Raw genomic sequence first — 23,807 nt, forward strand, 5'->3', positions numbered from 1 at the left:
AAGTTACTTACTTTAATTAAATATAAATAATTAATAGTTAGTACATAAATAATAGGCATTGTTTAATATTTATAATTTCCAAGTAAATAATTGACTTTATAACGTACTGATAAGCATAACTCACGCTTGACCTTGCATTAGGCCGTATATGACTGTACGATGTGCACTCTTCGCGCTCTACCTTCAAAACGGTTGGTCGTATGAAAAAAAAGTTTAAACAAAAGTTGTAGGGAATTTTATAGCCTACAACTTTTATAATAAATGCAAATCTCATTTAACCGATAGGAAGCCAGATATTCGCGAAAAACCGATTTTTGTGACCTTTGACCTTGAATATCTTGAGACGCGGACACGATAACGATTGTGACTTTTGAGACAACATTTAGAATGACAAAACAAAGGTTCATACCAATTTGCAGCTTATTATCTTTCATTCCGAGGTTGACCCCTTTTTTTACCTAATATGACTGGGGTATCATACCAGTTTGGGCATATGAAATCGAACTATGGGGCTGTAGTAAACCTTCAAATACGAAGATACTTCAAACATTCCAATCCAAAATACTCCGTATGATAAGTAAAGCACCATGATATGTATCTAACCAAACACTTCACAATGATCTGGACATTCCATTACTCAAGGAAATAATAAAGAATCACTCAATAAAATATAAAAATCGCACCACTAGTCACAAAAACGAATTGATAAATAATTTATTCACCCAACCACTTCAGTTGCCGAAAGAAGATTGAAGCGAGTATGACCAGAAGACCTACCGCAATAATACTTAGAACCGTCACTGGAGGGTAACTAACTCACGTTAATTTACTTATAGACTACTTAGTTATTACTCTGTGTATAGAGTAGATAGTAAACATGCAATGTAACGATAAAAAAAACTATATATTGATACTTATGAAGACTTTTCAGTGTAGCTTAGTTGTTTGAGATTATAAATATTTTGTCCAAATTAAAGCGTTTTCTAGGAACTCAATTCATAAAAACATAATTAAAGAAGCAATAAAGAAGATGCTAAATAGTTTATACATAAAAGGCAACTTTGAAAAAATGTGGTAATTGAATATATGAAATTTCAATATCTTTATTTGAATTTTTTTTGGTATATCGATTTAGAAAACTCTTTATTGTTGTTCAAACGTCTCAGCGAATTTCCACTATCAATGAATACTTTATTATTTGCAGCTTAGACTACATGTTACACTATTGGTATTTAAAACTAAGTGAAATTAAAACAGGCGATTTCTTAAAATCGACAATACATAATGCATTATATCTATGCACTTCCAAATGTAATCTGTTCCAGTATCGTGTTTAGAATTAATTAATTAAGCTATAATATACATTTTAAAGGTCTTTCATATCGGTTTTATTTTAGTTTAAAATATTTATTAAAGCTTTTATTTCATATTAACGCTCAAACCAATTTATACCCGAAATAGTATCAGCCCTCGTCCTATAAGTGCCCTTCCGTTGTCTCGCTACGGTAGAGAGCGAAAGCGCACTGAAAACAGCTGAGCGTTGGGCATATTCCCATCCCATACTCGCCAATAAAGCCATATACTACTTCATAATACCATAACTTCATCGTCTTCTACTGCTACAAGCGCACGGAGCAGGATGGGCAACACCTCTTAATAATGTAAAGACTACATGCATCTCGGTCTAGTTGCTTCCGGCTGCGGGTCGATTCTCAATTGTTTTCTTCTCTCGTGTAAATAAACGATATTGGCTCGGTGCGCCAGACGTACCGGCACATTTGACAGATCGAAAACAAGGTGGTTATTTGTACTTTTTTTAACATTTTTTGTGTTACAGTGAATGAAAAACTTTGTGTTGGCATGTTTGCTTTGAGTTCTTTCTTTTTTACTTGAAAAGCGGATGGTGGATTATTTAATAAATTCGTTAAATCGTAAGTACCTATCTAAATAGAACTTTTTTAATATCTTAATTTCTAATTACCTTCTATATAAATAAAAAATTCAACTTTAAAGAAGTGTACATTAAATGTTTATTAAACTAAAAACTGATAAGTTTTAACCAAGTAAATTAAATATTGTTTTAGATATCTACACTTTATAAATATAAACAAATTGATATCAGAGAGACAAAATACTTTTATTTTATTTTATAAACTGTTGCAAATATTTTATCGAAAACTAACTTTTATATTATATTATGATTAAATGTATCACTTTTAAAAAAGTCAATAAATTAATTGGTTAAATTTTTATTTAAGAGACGCTATGAGAGTCGGTAGAAAACCGAAATTTGAGCCTCTGATTTTCCTTGCTCTGTGAGAAGATCTAGATTTAAATCCCATCGGGGTGAAAATGTTAAAATTTAAACAATTAGTCAAATATCAAATGGTCATACATTTCAAGTTAATTTTAGTAGATTTTCTTGGCCTTAGGTTCATAAAAAAGATTGTCATGATACTAAGACATTTTTATTTACTTTTTTCTTCGTTTCGGCAGGAAATCCATGCCTTTTTCAAGAAATAATATTGATTAAAAAACATTTTATCAAAGACATTATAAGGTTTAAAAGAGAAACTTTGGACTTACCAAGCATGTAAAAGTTCGTTGCTAACAAGCAGGTATACATTAAACGTCACAATTAAAATAATAATAAAAGCATAGGACAGACCCACTAAGTCACTCTACCTACATGTAAAATGTATTTTAAAATTTAATATGTTGTTTATTGATGTTGGTTTATCATTTAAACAATCAGTTATTTTAACATAATAGGCGTTCTGAGATTATCTTTTTGTTTGTTTTTAAATTAAATTAAAATACATCTTGTTTAAATTTTTGACATCTTTTTTATCATTTTGCATCAAGCATTTTTAAATAGTTGATAATTTTCTAGATATTTACTATTCATATTTACTATTAAGTATTTTTAGTCTAGTGACATTTTTAAATAATTTAATATCTTTGATATCTAGCCATACAGTGAGATCACTATTTTCAAATTCAAAATTTTCTCATTTTTTTTGAACTGTAACTCCCTATATATTAGTTTTATATTTTGCAAAAAAATATTAAAACCTTTCTTTTGACATAAGATTGTACATATCTAGCGTGTTTTCTTTTGTAGATATTTAGGGAAAACTATAGATTTTATGCTTTTGCAGATTTTTTAATAATAAATTATGTGAACCTACCAATATATAACAAACAAAAATTATATTTTAATTTTCTAAACATAAAGCAATATATATATATATATATATATATATATATATATATATATATATATATATATATATATATATTCAGAGATTCTACAGTATTCACTGCCTTCCCTTGCTCACCGTTTCCATCTCTCTCTGTTGTCCCATTCTCCATCGTTTAAGCCTCTCTTACTCATGGCATCGTCTACTTCGTTCCTCCAGGATCTTCGGGGTCGTCCTCTTTTTCTCCTTCCTATGGGACTTGTGTTTTTGTCTTCATATTTAGGTGAATATCCCACCATACTGGGTTAAGTTGTCGGGTTACTGTTCTTGTTTGTAATAATCTTTGCTTAATTTCTTCCTCTGTTGTTGCCTTTTTCGTGATTATAAACCCCAAGTATTTAAATTTATTATTTCCTTTGATTGTTACGTTATCGTCAATCTGTAGATCTCTTATGTCTTCTTCACTTGTAGATAGGTACTCTGTTTTTGCGAGGTTAATATCTAGGCCAGCCTTGGTATATTATTGTTACTCCCATGCCTTCGCATTTTGTTTTCCATGTAGTCAAGGCTTTCTCTAAGTATATTTTGAATAGGGTTGGAGATGAATATAAATAAAAATATCAAAGATTAAATAAAACGTACGCTAGTACAAATTAGTTGAGTTTGTATATATTCATAAACTATTAACGGTGGTTTTTATAAGGGTAGAAATTATGGAATAACAAATTAAAACAGTAAAGAAATGTAAATTTAATGTTATTGTATAATTAAATAATTCCAAATTGCTTGAATTTACAATTATATGGTTTTTTTCTAATAGGGGTCGTTTTTACCACTAAAAAATAAAAAGCAAACAACGGCCTAAGTCGAATTTTAAAGATGACGGTAAGTTTAATAGAGGGTCTGTTTTTGCGAGGTTAATATCTAGGCCAGCCTTGGTATATTATTCTTATTCCCATGCCTTCGCATTTTGTTTTCCATGTAGTCAAGGCTTTCTCTAAGTATATTTTGAATAGGGTTGGAGATGAATATAAATAAAAATATCAAAGATTAAATAAAACGTACGCTAGTAAAAATTAATTGAGTTTGTATATATTCATAACACTATTAACGGTGGTTTTTATAAGGGTAGAAATTATGGAATAACAAATTAAAACAGTAAAGAAATGTAAATTTAATGTCATTGTATAATTAAATAATTCCAAATTGCTTGAATTTACAATTATATGGTTTTTTTCTAATAGGGGTCGTTTTTACCCCTAAAAAATAAAAAGCAAACAACGGCCTAAGTCGAATTTTAAAGATGACGGTAAGTTTAACCGAAATTAAAATTCCCATGCAATTCATTGGAGACAAGGTATTCAATGACATTGTTTTAATTATAATTAATCAATGGGTGACATTTGGAAGTTATTTAATATTAATTAAAATTTATTCACTTCATCAAAAAATGATTTAAATCAATTACCCGCTGTAATTTACAATTCGGTAGCCGGTCTCAGCTTTTGTGGAGGAAGAATTCGGAACTAGGTAGGGATTCTTCAGCACTCCGCATAAGACAAACTGGGCGGGGAAGTTGTCAACTCCGATACGGCGCATCCCATATGCCTGATAGGGGACGTCCTGTATATTATACAGGATAGGGGCGAATAAGGTTCGTCAAATAAGTACCCGCGGATCAACTGAGGACATGGTATAGGGCAGCAGCTATGCTATTACTAACTCCAAGGCTAGAGAAGAATGACTTCTTCATAGACTTGTAATCAGATATTTATAGGCTACAATCAGATTTTGGTTTAATCGGTTGTAATAGTTGTTGGTATTACGATTCTATATTGTACATTTTTATGTTAAGTGTTGGCATTACCTGTCAGTGACACAAGTGTCAACGTCAACAAGTAAAAAGCAAGACAATTTTTGTAAACAGGAATTTATGCTAAAATAAAACGTTTATTTTTGTCAACGTATCGTTTTACTATTCCATCTATAAGCAAGACTTTTTCCATCACGTATCCCTAGAATATTGCGGTGTATAAGGCAAGGAGAAACAAACACACTAAATATTCTCAAGATATTATGACTATGCTAAGTTATGAAAAACAAAAAACATGCTTGTTTAAGCCCCTGTCAGTAAGACCTCATAATGGTGTTTTCACTGTTTCAGATCTATTAACTGTAAGTTAGATTTTTCCTTTCCTTTCCTCCGGAGAGACTTTATCACCTTTTACGCTTGCCCGACTCTTGTTCCACCCATATACCTATCCATCTTCTCCTCCACCTCTGCACATCGTTGATTCCACATCTTATTTTTACTTTTCACTACTTACTTCTCTTTTCACATTACAAACTTATTAAATTTATATTTAATCAGTTTAAATTCATAATTAATAATCACACACATATAATATTGGCATAATTGCTCTATACTCTCCACAAGACAGCAACCTAATACGTGTTATTATATTTTCAGCATTTATTTTACTATGTACCGTTGACCTGAAGATTCATAGCAAATTATAGTATGCGAAACCAGTCGTTGGTGGTAGAATAAATTAGATAAGTCTTATTCTTATCTTCTTTTACCTATTTGAAGTGGACTCACACAGGCAACATATTCAAAACGAGCTGCTTAATTTTACGGTTATAGATTCTGTGACCAGGAAAGAGACGTAATATAAAAAATATTTCATGAATAATTTCATACCTTTGCAAAGGACTAGAGGACTGAATTTATTACAGTTTTTGTATTTCAACGTTACTGGTCAATTCTTTCGACCTTTTTCCTTCCAGTTCGTCTCTTGAATGCAAGCAATTTGTATCCTCCATATTTTCGACCCATCTATCAACTCAATACTCTTACGATTTCCCAGATTCTAAGACCAAGACCAGGATAAAACACATCAGGTATTTGCTTTATTATTGCCTTTGAATAGTTATTAACAAAAAAAGAGCAAAACACACACTTATCTTATCTTAGGCCTTCTGTAATTCTGATAGTATTGTACAATTTTTTTTATTTTGTCATATCTTATTTTGCTTCAGATCAATTGTTTTGTTAAAATTAAACTTAAACTGTAAAACAAATGCAACGACGTTTCAATTTCCACGATTATGTATTTATTTGGTAATAAAGAACTGGCTAATATTTTTTCACTTCCTTAATATATTTATTATTCAAATGCAGTTTTTATTACAACTGTTGGCAGAACGACACAGGCATAACAATGTTTCGTATAAAGATAACATCAAAATATTGCATTAAGCAAATGGTTACATTTGTATATTATGATAGCGACGATAGCAGTAACGGGTTAGGATAATGTTATTTTCTGTTTTGAATACATATTTACAAGCTGAAATTTAATAGTAATATATTTTGTAAGTAAGTCATGCAACGAATTTTGTTTTATTTTTACATTTGTTTACAAAAGCGACACATTTTTATTTAAAACTTAAGTCGACATTTTTGAAAATATACATAATTACAAAACACAATAACAAAAAATTTGTCATTATAAATACGTGTATAGCTTTGTCTTGCATTGCTGATGGTTTCAATGGTAATCAATGGTATATCCGAACAAATGAAGGATCACATTTTACTGTTTTACTGGCTGCTATTATGTCACTACTATAAAAAAACCCTTTGTTTAGTTTTTTCTACTTTGTAGTTTCTTATGTCTTTTCTTATTGCCTTTGTGATATTATTTATTTTATTTACCGCTTCTTTCCTTATGCTGTTATCCCCTTTTATCTGCCGCCTTTAGCCTATAAGGATTTTCGTAAGTCGATTTATTTTTTTATCCTTTTTGTTTATTGGACAATATTTACTTTGAGTCTGTTGTATTTGATTGACCATTTGTTTGTTTAATATATTGATATCTGATGTTGTTGTGTCTTTCAATGAATTATCAATATATTTTTCGAAGTCCCGAATATTAGTTGGTTTTGTTTATCTCTTTGATTGCCTCTTTTTTTATCATTTTAAGTCTGTTTTTTCGAACAATATCATTATTTTCGTTCTTAATAACCCATGATGACTGCTTGTACTAAACTGGTTTAACATATTTACGTCTTTAAATAATTCTTTTTTGTTTGTTAAGAAGTAGTCGATTTCATTCGTTATATTTACATCATGGCTTTCTCATGTCCATCTTCTATGGTTTTTCTTTTTAAAAAAGCTCTTCGTTTGATAGAGATTTTTTTCCAAAAGGAAAGTTGTTTGCCTCTATCATTTCTGCCTTCGCTTCCAAAGGTTTCCAATATCATTTCAGAGGAGTTTTCCTTAGTGCCTATTTTAACATTGACATCGCCACCTATTATTAAGATGTGACCAGGATTTTCCTTTCTTCTTTGTCTGGATGCCCTGTAGTAGGGACGTACAGTTAAACGATCTTTAGGATGTCTATTTCACTTATTTTGATGTCTAAAAAGACCGCCCTTGTTAAGATTTGGTTCATTGGCACAATTCTGTTGCCAATTCTTTTGTGAATAAGAAACCGACGCCTCCAACTGTCGATTCTTCTTCTCCTTTTTTGTATCATAAATGACCTGATGGGAGTGTGATAAGACTCTCCTCCTTTTTTCTTACTTCGCTGATATCCACAATATCCCAATTTACTTTTGAGAGTTCTTTCGACATTTCTTCGAATCTTGGAAGAGAGTGACCGAGCATTATACGTGGCAATGTTGAGGTGTATCTTATTGACGAACTTGGAGTATAGTTGGGTTACAGTGGTCGAGTTTTTGGCATTTAAACACCGTGCTTGCCTTGCATGTTGGTAGGCTGATATTCAATGGAATTTCGTCCAGTGTCCCAAAAGCATCGTTAGCTATCGTATGACGTGCGACCATTCGGTTTTTAGTATGATAGCTTCCACTTTAAGTAGTAGTTATAAAATAGCTTGAAGATCAAAATCTACACTATGGCAATATGTGCTTTTTCTCTGTGGGGTGGAAAAACGTTACCAAAAAAATCGTGGTAGTCGCTAGAATAGTGAATTTTAAGACCAATATTCTTTATAGTTTTTTCGAATAGTCAATATTTTTGTAGTTATTCGTGACTGAATGTTCACAAAGTACACGTCAAAAAAAAGCATAGCATAAGCAAGATATAAAATGATGCTTTCAAAACAAAGAGATTCGTTTTTTATTAGTACGGTTAATTTATGCTAAATAACAGGAAAACGGCAAGTTTTTCGTGTAAAATTTATATAAACTTTTTTAAAGGTCTTAAAAAACCTGTAACATGACTACTGGTACAAATAATTTACGTGAAAATTAAGGTTGTATAACTGCTTAAAATTAAGTCCGCTTATATTTTTTGTGGCGCAGAAAGTAACAAACCCACCCCCAGTTGTTCAATTGAGTTTACTTGATTTATATACAAACATTCCATTATGAAAGTTTAACTAGTTTAGAAGGTTTATTTTTAAAAAAATCTGAGTTACTGAATACAGTATTTTCGGAATTTCTCAAAAAATCGTCTTTTTTTGTAATATAAAATAACTCAATAAATAGAAAAATACAAAAAATGCTAGAATACAAAAAACTACTTCTTTTTTACTTAAGATTTTAATTTTTTCTATTTCTATAGATGTAAAATTAAACAAGATATGATTGATTGTCTAAAGGTTGTATTCATATGCATGAGTTTGACACCATATTCACGCCCATTCAGGGCAACTCTTTTTAAAATGAAGCACTTTTTTTAAAAATTTCATGTACATCACTTTGTAGCTTTTAAAATAAGCTACAACGGGGTATATATTAATATTCTTTAAGCACTTTTTTTTTAAGAGTTGCGCTGAAAGAGTTTGAAGACGGTACTAAACGCATACGAATACAACATTTAAACATTCATATCTCGTTTAATTTTACGTCTATAGAAATAAAAATTAATTAAAATCTATAGTAAAAAGAAGCTGTTTTTTGTATTGTAGCATTTTTTTTTGTATCTTTTTTATTTATTAAGTTATTTTGAGAAAAAAGGGAATTTTTTGTGAAATTTCAAAAATAGTGTCTTCAGTTTAAACTCGGATTTTTTCAAAACTATACCTTCTAAACCAGTTAAACGTTCAGAGTGTAATGTTTGTATATAAGGCCCTGTACACATGAGAGCGGTAGACGCCGCATTTGCCTAACGCCGCGTTCTAAGTACCAAGGGAACAAATGTTATCATTGATATGCAAGCGCGTTTAGAACCAACGTCGTCAAAACGTTACGCTCGTAGAATATACTTAAATGCCGCGTTTGCAGCACGCTTCTAGTTACTAGGAGAGGCATGTGATCGTACACATGTTCAAAATCAAGCACGCGCTTTTGCCCAGTTGACATCGCTCTGCCTTGTGATCTGTCTACAACAAAAAGTGAATGGAAGTTGAAAATTTGGATAGGAAAATGTTCATTGATAAAGTGCAAAAGAGAATATATATTTGGGACATGGATTATGATAAATACAAGAACAGAGTTCTAAAAAAATCTACATACCTGTCAAGAGCTGATGGACATATTTGCTGGTGAAAATAGCACACTAGCGTCTAACGCCTTCATGTGTAGAGGCTCTATATGAAGTAAACGGTAAATGAACAACAAACAGTTTTAACCAGGGTGGTTTTGAGGGGGGTTAGTTTGTTACTGTCGGCGTCACAAAAAAATGTTAGCAGTCTTTATTTTAGCTATAACTTACCATAATTTTTATGCAAATCACTTTTACCAGTAGTCATTTAAAAGGTTTTTTAAAGGCCTTTAAAAATGTTTTTATGAGTTTTCCATGAAAAACTTATCGTTTTCCAGTTATTGTACATCATATGTTTAGATTTTTATATTCGATGAATAAAAGTCTACATTTGAACAGCCATAATTTTTTTTATTTTATTGGTAACCGCATTAACCAGTTTGGGTTTTTAGCTGCACTATAATTAATAAATAGATACCTAAATCTACAGAGTATTTTTGATTAATTATTAGGTCCACAATTAGGCAAGAATGTCATATTTTACATTTTAGGGTTTACAAAACGTTAACAGCAATCAATATTTTTGCAGAAAAATTATTAGTATTATTAATTAAACGTATCGTTTCAAAAAAAATTGATTGACTTAGTAGATTGAAATATTAGTTGGTAGTTCAGCTTTCTTTTTTAGGTGGCGCTAGGAGTTATCGTACCGGACAAACGGTGTCGTCCTAGCCTTTTATATAGATAGATCCGTATTTACACATTTTATATGTCAAATTTTGTATTTTTGTCACTCATTGCCATTGATAAACAAGGAATTTCATGTGATTGAAGAAAGGAAACAACATAACACTGTAAACGATCTAGAAACGCCCAAAAGATCGGAAAGATAATAACAATACCATATGTAAACGGAATATCAGAAAAATTATAAGACTAGGAAATAAGTACAACATCAATCAAAATTAAATCGAACGACACGCAATATAAATCGAAGAACTGCATCTACAAAATACAATACAATATACAATCTACAATGTGAATGAAACAATCTCTATGTGGGAGAAACAGCAAAGCCAGAAAGTATCAGAATTAACGAGCATAAAACATACATCACAAACAGGAACTTTGAGAGATCACAGATATGGAAGCTTGCCTGGGATAATGAACACAGATTATTGGAAAGATTCATGAATAATCATGATAGAAACAGACGATAGAAACAGAAGAAAAATCAAAGAAGCATAATTTTTTTTATATCGACCATAAGGTACAACATATCGGAATATCGGAATTTACAACTCAAAATATATCTGTCCGCAAGTTCAAGGCTGAATGAGTTGCTCGTCAAAAGTTAGTCAAAAAGCGCCAATTAATATACAATAGGTCGTCAATTAATACACCTACAACTTACTTTAATTTAAATTTTTTTCTGAAAAAGTGGAGAAGTCGAAACGAAAACAAAAACAAATATAAAATGTCATTTTTATTACAATCTTCTTCTTCTTCTTCTTCTTCCTACTTTATAAATAGGCTTAATGCCTGTTTTAAGTCGGTTTTTAGCCTCAATTGACGTTGTCTGACCATCTTTTCCTCGGTCGTCCCAATGATCTTCTTCCATTTGGCGATTTGTCTCTTGCTATTCGTACTATTCTGTTTTCTGTTATTCTTTCGATGTGTTGATTCCATTCCACTTTTCTTCTTTTGGTCCACGCGTTTATTTTCTCTATACCACATCTCGCTCGTATTTCCTCACTTTATTATTACAATCTATTTTGGTTTAATAAATAATCCCATATAAACATGTGGCGTTTCATGTGCATCCTGTGGTCTCTCTAAAGCGTGCCCTTAACTGAAAAATCAATAGAGTTAATTTCAAAACATACAGTAACAAAGTACAAAGATCTATTTTTATTTTCATTTATGCTAATGTACAAGCTTATTAAAATTCGTTAAGATGTATCATTTCATTTATCCAAACATTCTATTAAAATTTACAATTATTATTCTAACGTTTTCAATCATTTGTTTCTATATTTCGATTAGAAGCATGATTGTTGGACATTTATTAAACTTAAAATATCTATTCACCAAAATTATTTAAATTTATTTTTCGAGCATCTTTTTCCTGAATCGTTATTACCGAATTATTCTTCAACATTAATTCATGAAGGTTACTTGTCGTAATATCATATTTAGCGCCCTCTTTAGCATTATGAAGTCCTGATTTTTTAGTATAAATACTTCAGATTATATAATTATATAAACTTTTTATATAATACTCATTATATTGATTGGTGCTTATGGTGCTAGTCCGTTCCTATTGTGAGACAGACGCACCTTTCTATTGGATGTCACAAATTCTATTTTTTATTCACAGTGGCACTCGCACCTCGCTGAAGATAAAACTTCCGTGGGTTCCGATCATGCCTACTCTTCCTAACATCCGATTCGGTTACGAAATTTCAATAGCACTTTACGAAATTTCGTACAACGAACCTCTGCAAATCAATAGGTATACTTCATTCACAATAATAAGAACTAACTTATGCAGGATTTAAAAGTATCCCGCTGATAAAGTCGAAGCCATAAAGGGATTTGCCTCTTCAGGTAAATAGTAAAAAGGGCCGGCTTAAAGAATTTTATATTTTATTTGTCATTTACATTACATATTTAATTTAAATAAATATCTAGATAATTAAGGGAAAAAATACATAAACTGATGGAGTATTAGAATTAATTAATTATATTTTCTGTCTCGATTCTTTATTAAATATATCCAAATTTTGAAAGTCATAAACAATTTTTGTTTTGTTAAAAAAATTGCAAGTGAAATAATAAAATGGTGAAGTGAAAATTAAAATGAATTAATGTAGACATATACATATAGCTAAATATGATTATATTTTATACTTCATGTAAGGAAAGAAGTGTTTTAATTGTTAGTAAGGTATAAAGTATGTCTGAAAAAGTTGGCAACAAATGGGAAATTTCTTTATTATTAATTTTATGAAAAAAACTATTCTTCATAAACATTTCTGCATTTCATAGAAATCAATAATCAATAGTCAAATTTATAAAAGTTTAAGTGGTATACACCGAAAATCAAAAATATTGATTTATGCTTAAAAGTGAAGTGCTTTTAAATTTAGGTGCAGCATAAAATGTTATTTTAATTTGGTTGTAGGATTTAAAAATTATTTTTAAATTTAGATTCATGGCCTTTTAATGATGTATCAGTAGGTGCATTAATTTTTAATTTTATTTCTAATTTACCTTATTCAATATACAAAATCAACAAATGTAAAAGTATTTTTTTATTTACTTTTTACTTTAAATGTATTATTTAATTATTAGAAGGCCATGAATCTAAACTTGGACATAATTTTTAATAGCTACAAACATTTTAAAATTACATTTTCTTGCATATCTAAATTTAAAATCACTTTCTTCTTCAGTATTAATTAATAATTTTGATTTTTCCTATCTACCACTTAATATTTTATAAGATTATCTGTTAATGATTTCTATGTGATGCATAAGCTTTAATGAAGAATAATTTTTTTTCGTAAAATTATTAATAAAGAATATTTCCCATTTTTTGCCAACTTTTTCAGACATGAAACGGAAAACTTAAACATAACAAGTCAACATGAATAAATATGAATCTTTTAAAACGAGTAAATCGGTACTCACCGAAGGAACCTCAGACGTTCAGATACAATTAGCGTCTCTTTGTAAAGACAATGAAGTCGACTTTACTAAAGTAACAAGACATTTACTTAACACAGACACTACACAGTACTCCCCTGAGTTAGTGATAAGTTATAGTCTGAAAAAATCATTATGAAATTGACTGGCCAGTGTGAAAACTAGTGCCAATAAAACACAAAACAGACACAAAACATTTTCTTCGTTGAGCCTTAAAATAATGATTAATAACAATAATTATGGGAAATTTGTATGTTTATAAAAAGAGTTTTTTGACATTATGCTTGAATGATAATATTTGATCTGATTATATATACCTATATACAGTCGTGCTATGCTTGGCTATTATGCCGGTCCTGGCAGTTTTGGTAGCTGTGATAATTATACAACAATATAGTATTTACAAGGGATTATTCAGTTTTACAGCTGTTATTAAAATAACTTTTATAATGAGACACTAAATTTCTGGATACAGTATACTAAATCAACTACTCATGTCGAAACAAAATACGACAATCAGGTACTGATGATTGTATAAGCCACTGAAATCAATACATTGTTTTCTGTAATGGTAAAATAAGCAATCAATTCTGCAAATTAAAATGTAAAAACTTTTTAAAGTAAAGATGAACTTAGACTACCGTTTAAAAATGATGGTGCATTTAATGAAATTAAATGCGTAAGTAATATTGGTTATTGTGACAAATACATTATAACCCAGTCTGGTTATACAAAAATCATCGATTTCACGGCAAAATGTTTCGAATGACAAATAGATAAAAAGATACTCCTATTTTTACCATGCGTTTTTTTTTTAAACAATAATTTATGGTCAGAATTTGATTTTTTATCTATAAGGTTTTTCCCTTATAATTTAAATAAACAATATTTATACCATTTCTTTACATCAAGAATATCTTTATTTTCCGGTTTTTTTAATTAAAATTGATAAATAATTTACGGAGATATTTGCAAGAAAGCAGTTTTTTTGCACTAATTTATAAATTTAATTGATTTTTTTATTAACAAAATAAAATGTTATTAATACATTTCAACATTGAGTAATTACCGTCCTTTAAATTTGTGCGAAATTTCCCCTCGATCGGTCAAATAGTTTAAAAGTTATTCAATTTGTTTATCCCTGAGACTAATTATTTAAACCATTGAACTTGCCCTACGAATGATGCTAGACACATTAAACAAATTTCATAGGATTCTCTAAGACTTATACTACCTCAGAAATTAAATGAATATTGAGTTTACATCGAAATTATTTACAAAATAAACGTTTGAAAAAGCGGTATGTTTTTTACTTATAAACAATTGTAATAACTTCTATATTTTTTAAGTTACAGACTTTTACGTACAACCATTAGATAGCTGGTAAAAAACTCAAATTTAACAAAAAAATAAACCTTCTATGAACAATAGGAACGAAGTTAGCGACAATTTTTTTGTTAATTTTATCTCCATTGTTTATAAACATTAAGTCGTAAAATTTGCACAAATTTTGAATGAAAATCTAAACTTTATATTGAATTTTATAGCTATAAAATTCATCTAATTTTTCGAAACTTAAAACCTTTCGAAACGAAATTACTTTCGAAAGATCGACATAGGAAAGTGGAGGGGAAACTGTTTTAGCTCCTTAGCTGCAAAATTTAATATTATGGTTAGGGATTTATCATTCAAAAGCTTCAACAGTTCTGTAGGAATTTCATCAGGTCCATTTGCTTTTCCATTTTTAGCGTTTCTTATTGCGTATTCTACTTCTTTTTTCCATATGTCTGGCCCAGTTGCATTGATTATAAGAGTTAAGTTGTTTCTATCGTCTTCAAATAATTCATTCAGGTATTCTGTCCATCTTTTTATTTTATTCTCTAGATCTACAATAAGATTTCCATCTTTGTCTTTAAGTTTACCTATTTGGCATTTCTTTATGCTTCCTGTTATCTCTTTTACTTTTTTGTGCACATTGAACCCATCGTACTCTTTCTCATAGGTTTCCATTTCTTCACATTGTTCTTTAATCCACTCCTCTTTGGCTTCTTTTATTCTCTTTTTTATGTGTTTATTTATTTCTTTGTATTTGTCTGGGTAATTCTTCATATTTCTTCTTTGTTCCATCAAGTCTAGTATATCTTGTGTCATCCACCCCTTATTCTTTGTTGTTGATTTTGTAAGATGTTTCTTTCCTGCTGTTTGTATAGCTGTATTTATGTACTTTAATTTTTGGTTAACGTTGTTTGTATCGTTAATTTGTTGCTGCACTGAACGGAGGTTTTCATTTATTTCTTCTCCTGTTTCTTGTCGTGTATTTTTGTTTCTAAGTTTATTTAAATCTAGTGCCTTTCTGTGTGGTCTTCTAATCTTTTTTTGGTCTCGCCTCTATCACAGTAACTACCGGGTTATGATCTGAGCCCATATCAGCTCCTGGGTACGTCTTAGTACATTTAACAGCATTATGATACCTCTTTGCTATCATAATGTAGTCTATTTGATTTCTCACTATTTTTTCTTTGGTATGTTGTGGAGATGTCCATGTATATAGCCGTCGAGGAGGTAATTTGAAAAAGGTATTTGTTATTACGAAGTCTTCACTTTGGCAAAATTGAATCAATCGATCTCCTCTGTCATTTCTGTTTCCAAGCCCATATATTCCTACTTGTTCTCCTACCTTACCTTGACCCACCTTGGCATTAAGATCGCCCATTAATATGTTAATGTATGGAAAGACTGACTTAATAAGTGAAGACAAACAACCTGCAACAAAAAGGTTCAGATCTGACAGTGAAGTCGAATAAATGAACCAAATTTTAACTTTTAAACCAATGTATGTAAAGAAAATAAAAAAAGTAAGGTTCAATAAAGATTGCAAAATATAATAAGGCAAGTGATGAAAAAATCGACTTATTTTATTAAAGCAGTAAGGCAGATTAGATTAATATTGTATATCATATTTGTAAGAAAAATAGAATAAAAATCAATATTGTTAATTATAAAAATACAAACAATTCTAATTAATATAAGGAATATAATAATATAATGTGTAAAAAATTACCTGAAATTTAATCTATAAAATATATAAGTATTATTACATCATTGATATAAAATGAAAAAACATATGTTGATTTTCCGGGATTTTCCGAGATTTATGGGGGGTGAAAATTATGTCATCATTATTAATACTGCGACAGACTATTCGAGCAAATTAAAAAAAAGTAAGTATTTAGGGTGAATTTCAAATGGACTCAATTTTTCCGAGTTTTCTCATATTTTCCGGCCAGTGAAAACTATGTAGTTATTCATATTTCGACGAGCTACTCCAGAATAAAAAAAGGAGGCTTGCAGCTGCAAAGGAAGCCGAGATAATGTAAATTTTTCGTACGTGTTGCAATTTGAAGTTCCGATGTCCAAAAAAAAAACGGAGCTGAAACAGATATCCTCTCCACTTTCCTATGTCGATCTTTCGAAAGTACCGTCGGTTCGAAAAATTAGATAATTTTTATAGCTATAAGTTTCAATATAAAGTTTAGATTTTTATTCAAAATTTGTGCAAATTTTACTTCTTAATGTTTATAAACAAGGGAGATATGATTTTTTTAAAAATAGTCACTAACTTCGTTCCTATTGGTCATAGAAGGTTTTTTATTTTTTAATGTGAGCTTTTTTACCAGCTATCCAATGGTTGTACGTACAAATCTGTAGCTTGAAAAATATAGAAGTTATTACAATTGTTTATAAGTAAAAAACATACCCCTTTTTCAAACGTTTATTTTGTAAATAATTTCGATGAAAACTCAATATGCATTTAACTTCTGAGATAGTCTAAGTCTTAAAGAATTCTATGAAATTTGCTGAATGTGTCTAGCATCATGCATAGGGCAAGCTCAATAGTTTAAATAATTAGCCTCAGGGATAAACAAATTAAATAACTTATAAAATATTTGACTGATAGGGGGGAAATTTCGCACGAATCTAAAAGATGGTAATTCCTTGATGTTTAAATGTATTAATACCATTTTATTTTGTTAATAAAAAAATTAATAAAATTTATAAATTAGTGCAAAAAAACTGCTTTTTTGCAAATATCTCTGTAAATTATTTATCAATTTTAATTAAAAAAACGGGAAAATAAAGATATTCTTGACATAAAAAAATGACATAAATATTGTTTATTTAAAATGTAAGGGAAAAAATTTATAGACAAAAAATCAAATTGTGACCCTAAATTATTGCTTAAAAAAACGCAAGGTAAAACTAGGAGTATCTTTTCATCTATTCATCATTTAGTATCCCCCACCTATGTCTTAAAAGCTTCAGATATCTGCGAAACATTTTTCCACCTTTTTTTTTAACCAGACTGGGCTATTAAAGTTCTTAACAGTGAAGGTAAATATACGGGTTCAATAATTACTAAAACGGAAGAATACATCTATATTTGCAATTTATAGTCGTATTTAAAAAAAAATCAAGAACAGTGTATTGAAAAATATAAAATAAACATAAAGTGTTAAATTTACTTGTTATTACTATATTTTTTATAAACATAAAATTAATTAACGTCTTTAAAGAACAAAAGTTACAGGAAAAAGGTATAATATGAGTGATATATAAAATGTAGATTTTGTTAATATAATGAAGATTTTGATAAAATATTTAAAGAAATAATGCTAGACTAGTAATAGAGAAACAGAGTAGAAAAAATAATAATTAATTTTAGTAATAATACCAGACAAGCAATGATATTTTTGCACGAAATAAAACTGAAATTAACACATATTACGAAAATTTTGAAAATTATAAACAACAAATAATAGTCCAGGGTAATAAGGCAAAAATTTACTCTGTTGAAGACACTCAAAAAGCCAGGGTACTGAATGTTTTTTTAATGTATAATACTTATACAAACATATTTTAATCATTTACATTAACCAAAGAAATGTACTTTTTGGCGTTTTTATTTTATCATTGAAAACCAAAGGTTTTAAAGCTTTATTAGCATAACCATCTTTTAGCTTGCAACGTGTAAAAAGCTTTAAAATGACGACTGGCAAAAATTTATGTACATATTTATTGTTTAGATATCTGTATCTGTTGAGTAGGGAGGGTGAGTCAAGTTTCACAGCACTTACGCTACAATTACTGGGCAGGTGTGGGCCAGGACTCGCCGTATATGTACAGTTTTGTCTTCTCGTTTCTACTTCCCGCATAGAGGTGTGTCTACTAGCCCCAGCGTGTGGAGGTGTTTGCTTAGTTGACAGTGGCCAGTTAAAAACCAACTGTTAAGCGTAGGTTTTTCTGGCTATTCTCAAGTACTTCTTTGATGCTGAGTTTTTAAGGTTACTTAGTGTTACTTAGCACCGTGGCAAGTCTACATATTTGCCCTTCTTCCTATTTTTTCATGGTTTGCGTATTAGAGTGACATTTGACAATTTCCGCAATTGTTGTAGTTGACCAACCAAAAAGGTCCCAGGTCCTATCAGTCTTAGGCGTGCTGCCTTTCTAACCAATTGGTCAGCAATGCGGTTGCCTTTATTCCTATTGTGTTCTTTAACCCACCTCAGGATGATGGTATTACCATCCGAAGCTTGAGTTAGTGACTCGTGAAGCACCATTACTAACTCTGATATGACACGTGGTCTATTCAAGATTAGTAGCGCTTGTCTGCTATCTGCGCAGATTATTATAGTTTTCTCGGCTATACCTTTTTGGGTTATCTCTTTTACAGCTATGGAGATACCAGTCAGTTCTGTCTAAACTACGCTAGCATTTTAACAATGACAATAACATTCCTGACATTGAGCTGTTGGGTGATGGTTGGGAATGCGGTTCTACCAAACGCTCCCTCAATGTCTATGAATATACCTAGGGTGGATTCTTTATTATCCAGCGATCTTTCAATTCTTTCCCCTACTTGATGCAATGCAGAATCGGTAGATCTTCCCGAAGTATACGCATGCTGATTTGGGTGAAGTGAGTTATGAACCAGAACTTCATCCCTCTGTACCCTGTACACTATGTTCCTCTCGCATGACTTTTTCATCGTGTTCAAGAGAAACGATGTTAGGCTAATTGATCGAAAAGCCTTTGGTAAGGCTTAGTCCATCCTACTTGGTTTTGGTATGAAGACCACACGTACCTCTCTCCACTTCCTAGTAATATATCTCGGAGCCAAAGTGGTTCTGAATATTCCCACAAGGTGCGGCAGAAGGATATTAAGTTCCCACTGTCGTAGTAGGGCTGGATATATGCCGTCAGACCCTGGTAATTTAAAAAGGATGAAGAACAATATGGCCATCTTACCTTTTCCTCATTAATCATTATTCTGGCGAGATGCCAGTCGTTTAGTGAGGGTATGATTCCTTCTTCCGTCCAGTTTGGTTCTGTTTAACTATCTTCTGTTTCTAACTATTAAAGTTTGTTTTAAAAAATTTTGATCATCTTTGCACTTAAGGGAATCTTTAGTAATAATGTTCTTTAGGTCTTCTTTTAAATATCTAATAGCATTGATACGATTAATTTTTCACGATTGTAAAAATTAAAAAAATTGACCTAGGTCAATTAGGGTCAAAGTTAGCCAAATTTTTTGTTTCTAACAATTAAGCTTATTTGACAAATTAAGGGAGAAATTAAGAATTAAATTTAACAAAAATAATTAAGGGATAAAATTTACGTCATTTTAATTATAAATTATTAAAGTTTGTTTTAAAAACTTTTGATTTTTTTTGCACTTAAGGGAATCTTTAGTAATAATGTTCTTTAGGTCTTCTTTGAGAGGCATTGATACGAGTTTTTTACCTTGTTTCACTTAATGGTTTTAAAGTAAGACTCTTTTAGTAAATCCCATCAACCTGTGAACGCAGAAAAGTAATTATAAAAATCTTGTAACATATAAAAAAAAACCAAAAATATACCTAGCAGCGTAATTAACGACCAGGTTTAATGTATGAACCGCATAGGGCACATATAATGCTCTAGCATTTATATCAAGAATCCGTTTTTAAAGCCATATTTGCTTCTCGTCATATTCGATCCATTGTCGTAGCCCAGATGCCGTATATCTTTAACTTCGAGCTTCAGACTAGGTAGCAGCTTGTTTAATAAACAATTGTTTAGGCCTTTTCCAGTGGTATAAGTTACTGAAAATAATCCTAGAAAAAATTTAAAAATATCTACCTTACCATCAGTAGTTTGCACACACCTAACTCCTGGTTAGCCTTACGTGAAATCCTGGAATATCGACCACGTGTCACCACATTTTTAAAATTCAATATATTTATCATGTAATGTAAAAATTATTATACCTAGATTTGTACCTAGTTTCAACTACTTTTAAAATGATGATGGTCCAACAGGACCGAAATCGTTTTGAAAAAACTTTTAATCCTTTTGGATAATTTTTAAATTTTTTTAATAAATATATACCATCATAAATCAGAAAATTTTACTTCTTTGTAAGCTTGTTAAACTAGGGTATACAGCCAACCATTGCGATTTTCTCGCTGCAAACACGTTGTCGCTAACTTTTAATTTTTCCTCACACTTATTTCAATTGTGCAATATTACTATTTTTTATTGTATGTTAAATCTAAACTAAATAAACATATCAAAATGAATAATATGGTTGTTCTCATTTTGTCTTTTATAAACTGGTCGCCATCTTCTGTATAATCGCCATAATATACTAGTCGCCATGTAATCCATCTTCTGTATAATAGAGAAGCTCCCCTAAATATAATAAAAACTATCGAAAACATCTACCAAAACAACAAATTGGAAGTTAAAATAGATGGAACTTACAGAACCTATCGAAATTGGCAGCGAAATAAGACAAGGGGAGTCAATGAGTCCCATGGCTCTTCAGCTCTTCAGTTTGATTATGGATGACATCATCAAAAGCGTTAACAAAGAAAGAGGATACAAAATGGAAAACAAAGAAATCAAAATACTCTGTTACCCAGACGACGCAATATTGATAGCCCAAGATGAAGATATTTTGCAAAGACTGGTCCACAGATTTAACATAAGTGCAAAAGAATTTAATGTGGCAATCTCATTTTGGAAAACTAAAGAACCAACCAGATGTAAAACAGAATTTGTAAAGCCAGTGTAAGACCAATAATGACATATGCCTCAGAAACAAGACCCGACACAGCCACAATGCAAAGGCTACTGGAAACGGCAGAGATGAGAATACTGAGAAGAATTACAGGAAATATGCTAAGAAATCGAAAGAATAGTGAAGACATTAGAACGTACAGTATATAAATGAATGGATACAAAATAAAAAAAGAACGGAATAACCGCATAATCAGAACGAAGGAGAGCAGTGTCGTCAAAATAGCAAGAGATAAGTCACCAATCGGCAGAAGAAGTATCGGACGACCACGCAAAAGATGGAGTGACAATCTTTCATAGAGGTATTAATCCGCCAATGAACAAGCAGAATTGCTTATAAAGAGAAAGAAGAAGACGAAGAAGATGTACTGGTCGCAGAAAAAATGTCGATGCTGCATCCTTTTAACTTTGCCAAAATAATTTTTAAGTTATAAGCATAATGCATAATAAGTACAAGCGGTTTATGAATAAGCAAACGCTAGTAACGCTTTTAAGCAAAAAAAAAACCTTTAGCTATTGCGGTCTCTGGCACGAATTTGGCATTTTAATAAGAAACGTGTCAATGTGTGTACACAGTAGACTGTAATAAACACATTTTGGCATTGAAATCGCCCATGATAATAGTAAGTTCATGTTCTTTGGTCAGTTTTAGAGAGTCTTCTGGAGTGTGATAGAAATTTTCTATTTCTTCTTTAGTGGATTCTGATGTCGGTGCGTAGACCTAAATGATATTTATATTAGAGCGATTTGAGTTAATTTTCAATAGCACAACTCTGTCTGATATGGACGTAAATCCTGTTACTGCTTTGGCTATCTCCCTTTTTACTATTATCGCTACGCCATTTCTGTGTCTTGTTGTGTCGTCCCCAGAATAATAGATATGGTGTTCATCTATAATTCTTATTCCAGAATTTGGCCTTTCAACTTCACTGCATCCTAAAATATCCATGTTCAGGCGAGTCATTTCTTGAATACTATTTGCTGCTTTGCCTGCTTGGTACATGCTTCGAATGTTCCACGTACCAATCCTCTTAACTTTTGGGACATTATTGGCTGACCGGGGGATTCTTAGCACCCTCTCCCCACTTAAGTGTCCGGGACTGAGAGCCGTTTGTTTTAGATTTTCAGCCATTGTGGTGTCCTGAGATATCCTTACGGTTCTTTAATGTGGTAGTCATCCTTTGGCTTTCCATATCCCAATACCGTTTACTAATTTAGCTCTTCCGTCTTTGGAGTCAATTTCTCAGCTCCAGGGTAATGAAGTGCCCTACCACATGGCAGTTCTTCCACCCGCAGCTGTTGACCAACAAATGGGGGATAACTTTTACCGGTAATCGTTCGGTTACTTCGCAGTATCACAACCGGTTAAACCATAATTACCGCCTGCGATTATTCCTGCTAAAGCCCTATTCACACCTGTCCCACATATCTCTAGGACGTTCCCTATCAGCCATTGGGATGCGCCGTGTTGAGGTTGAGAACTACGCCCCTCCGAGCATGTTTTCCAAGAAGTACTGAAGAGCTCCTACTCAAAGCTTAAACATGTTTAACCGAAGGTGGATTAACTAGACAGTAAATTTAATTTATTCTTTTGCATATTTTAAACTTAATAGCATATTTTTGTATTTTCTATTTTTTTAACACATTTAATCCACTTAAAGAAAGGACTTAGTCGGTAATTATCTAAAGAGATCAATAAGGTGTCTCTCAGATGTTACAATTATAACTTTGTCAATATCTGATGATTCATACGATATTTATTTATTTTATTGGAATAATTTATTTTTATTGTATGGAATATTTTATTGTATATTTTTGTGTGTACTTGTGATATTTATTATTTTAATATTTTTAAATATATACTGAATTTTACGTTTTTTTTTATTTTAATGATATTTGCATTTCATCTCTTTGATTTGTGTATATCCCGTTTCTGTTTTGGGGAAGACAAAAATTTAAAAACAGTGGCGCCCTTTCTTTTTTGAACAGTTGTTCTCTCCGTTAATTTTCTTTTGTGGTTGTTTAGTATCTATTTTTCCTTACGTTTCTCACCTCTAAGAACGACCCTACCCATAATCTACCCAGACTAAGCAACGATGTCTTTGAGTCTATTGTGTACCGCTGTTCTAAATTTAATTACTCGCAATTTAGATCACTAGGTATGGTACAATTCGTTATCCTTCGGTAAATTTTTCTTGGCGAATTTCACGATTTTGTACTTCCAGGGTTAAGCTCTACATATAAGTAGTAGACTACTAGCTAAGTCCTAGTTCTATTCTGTTACTATAGAGCCTATTGCGTTCTCTCTCTGACTG

General features: G+C 31.0%; 1 protein-coding gene across 2 annotated transcripts in view; it reads left to right on the forward strand.

Moving 5' to 3' along the window:
* The first annotated feature begins 1,554 nt into the window (after positions 1–1,554).
* The window catches only part of LOC140436812 (growth arrest-specific protein 2-like), a 180,349-nt gene continuing 158,096 nt past the window's right edge, over positions 1,555–23,807 (forward strand). Inside the window, exon 1 of one of the 2 annotated variants that reach the window (XM_072525935.1) lies at positions 1,555–1,935. In XM_072525935.1, the coding sequence (XP_072382036.1) occupies positions 1,901–1,935 (35 nt within the window). In that variant the 5' untranslated portion in view covers positions 1,555–1,900. The remainder of the gene's footprint in view (positions 1,936–23,807) is intronic. The other variant, XM_072525936.1, reaches the window with a different exon arrangement.

Source organism: Diabrotica undecimpunctata, chromosome 3, assembly GCF_040954645.1.
Source record: "Diabrotica undecimpunctata isolate CICGRU chromosome 3, icDiaUnde3, whole genome shotgun sequence".
Lineage (NCBI taxonomy): Eukaryota > Metazoa > Arthropoda > Insecta > Coleoptera > Chrysomelidae > Diabrotica > Diabrotica undecimpunctata.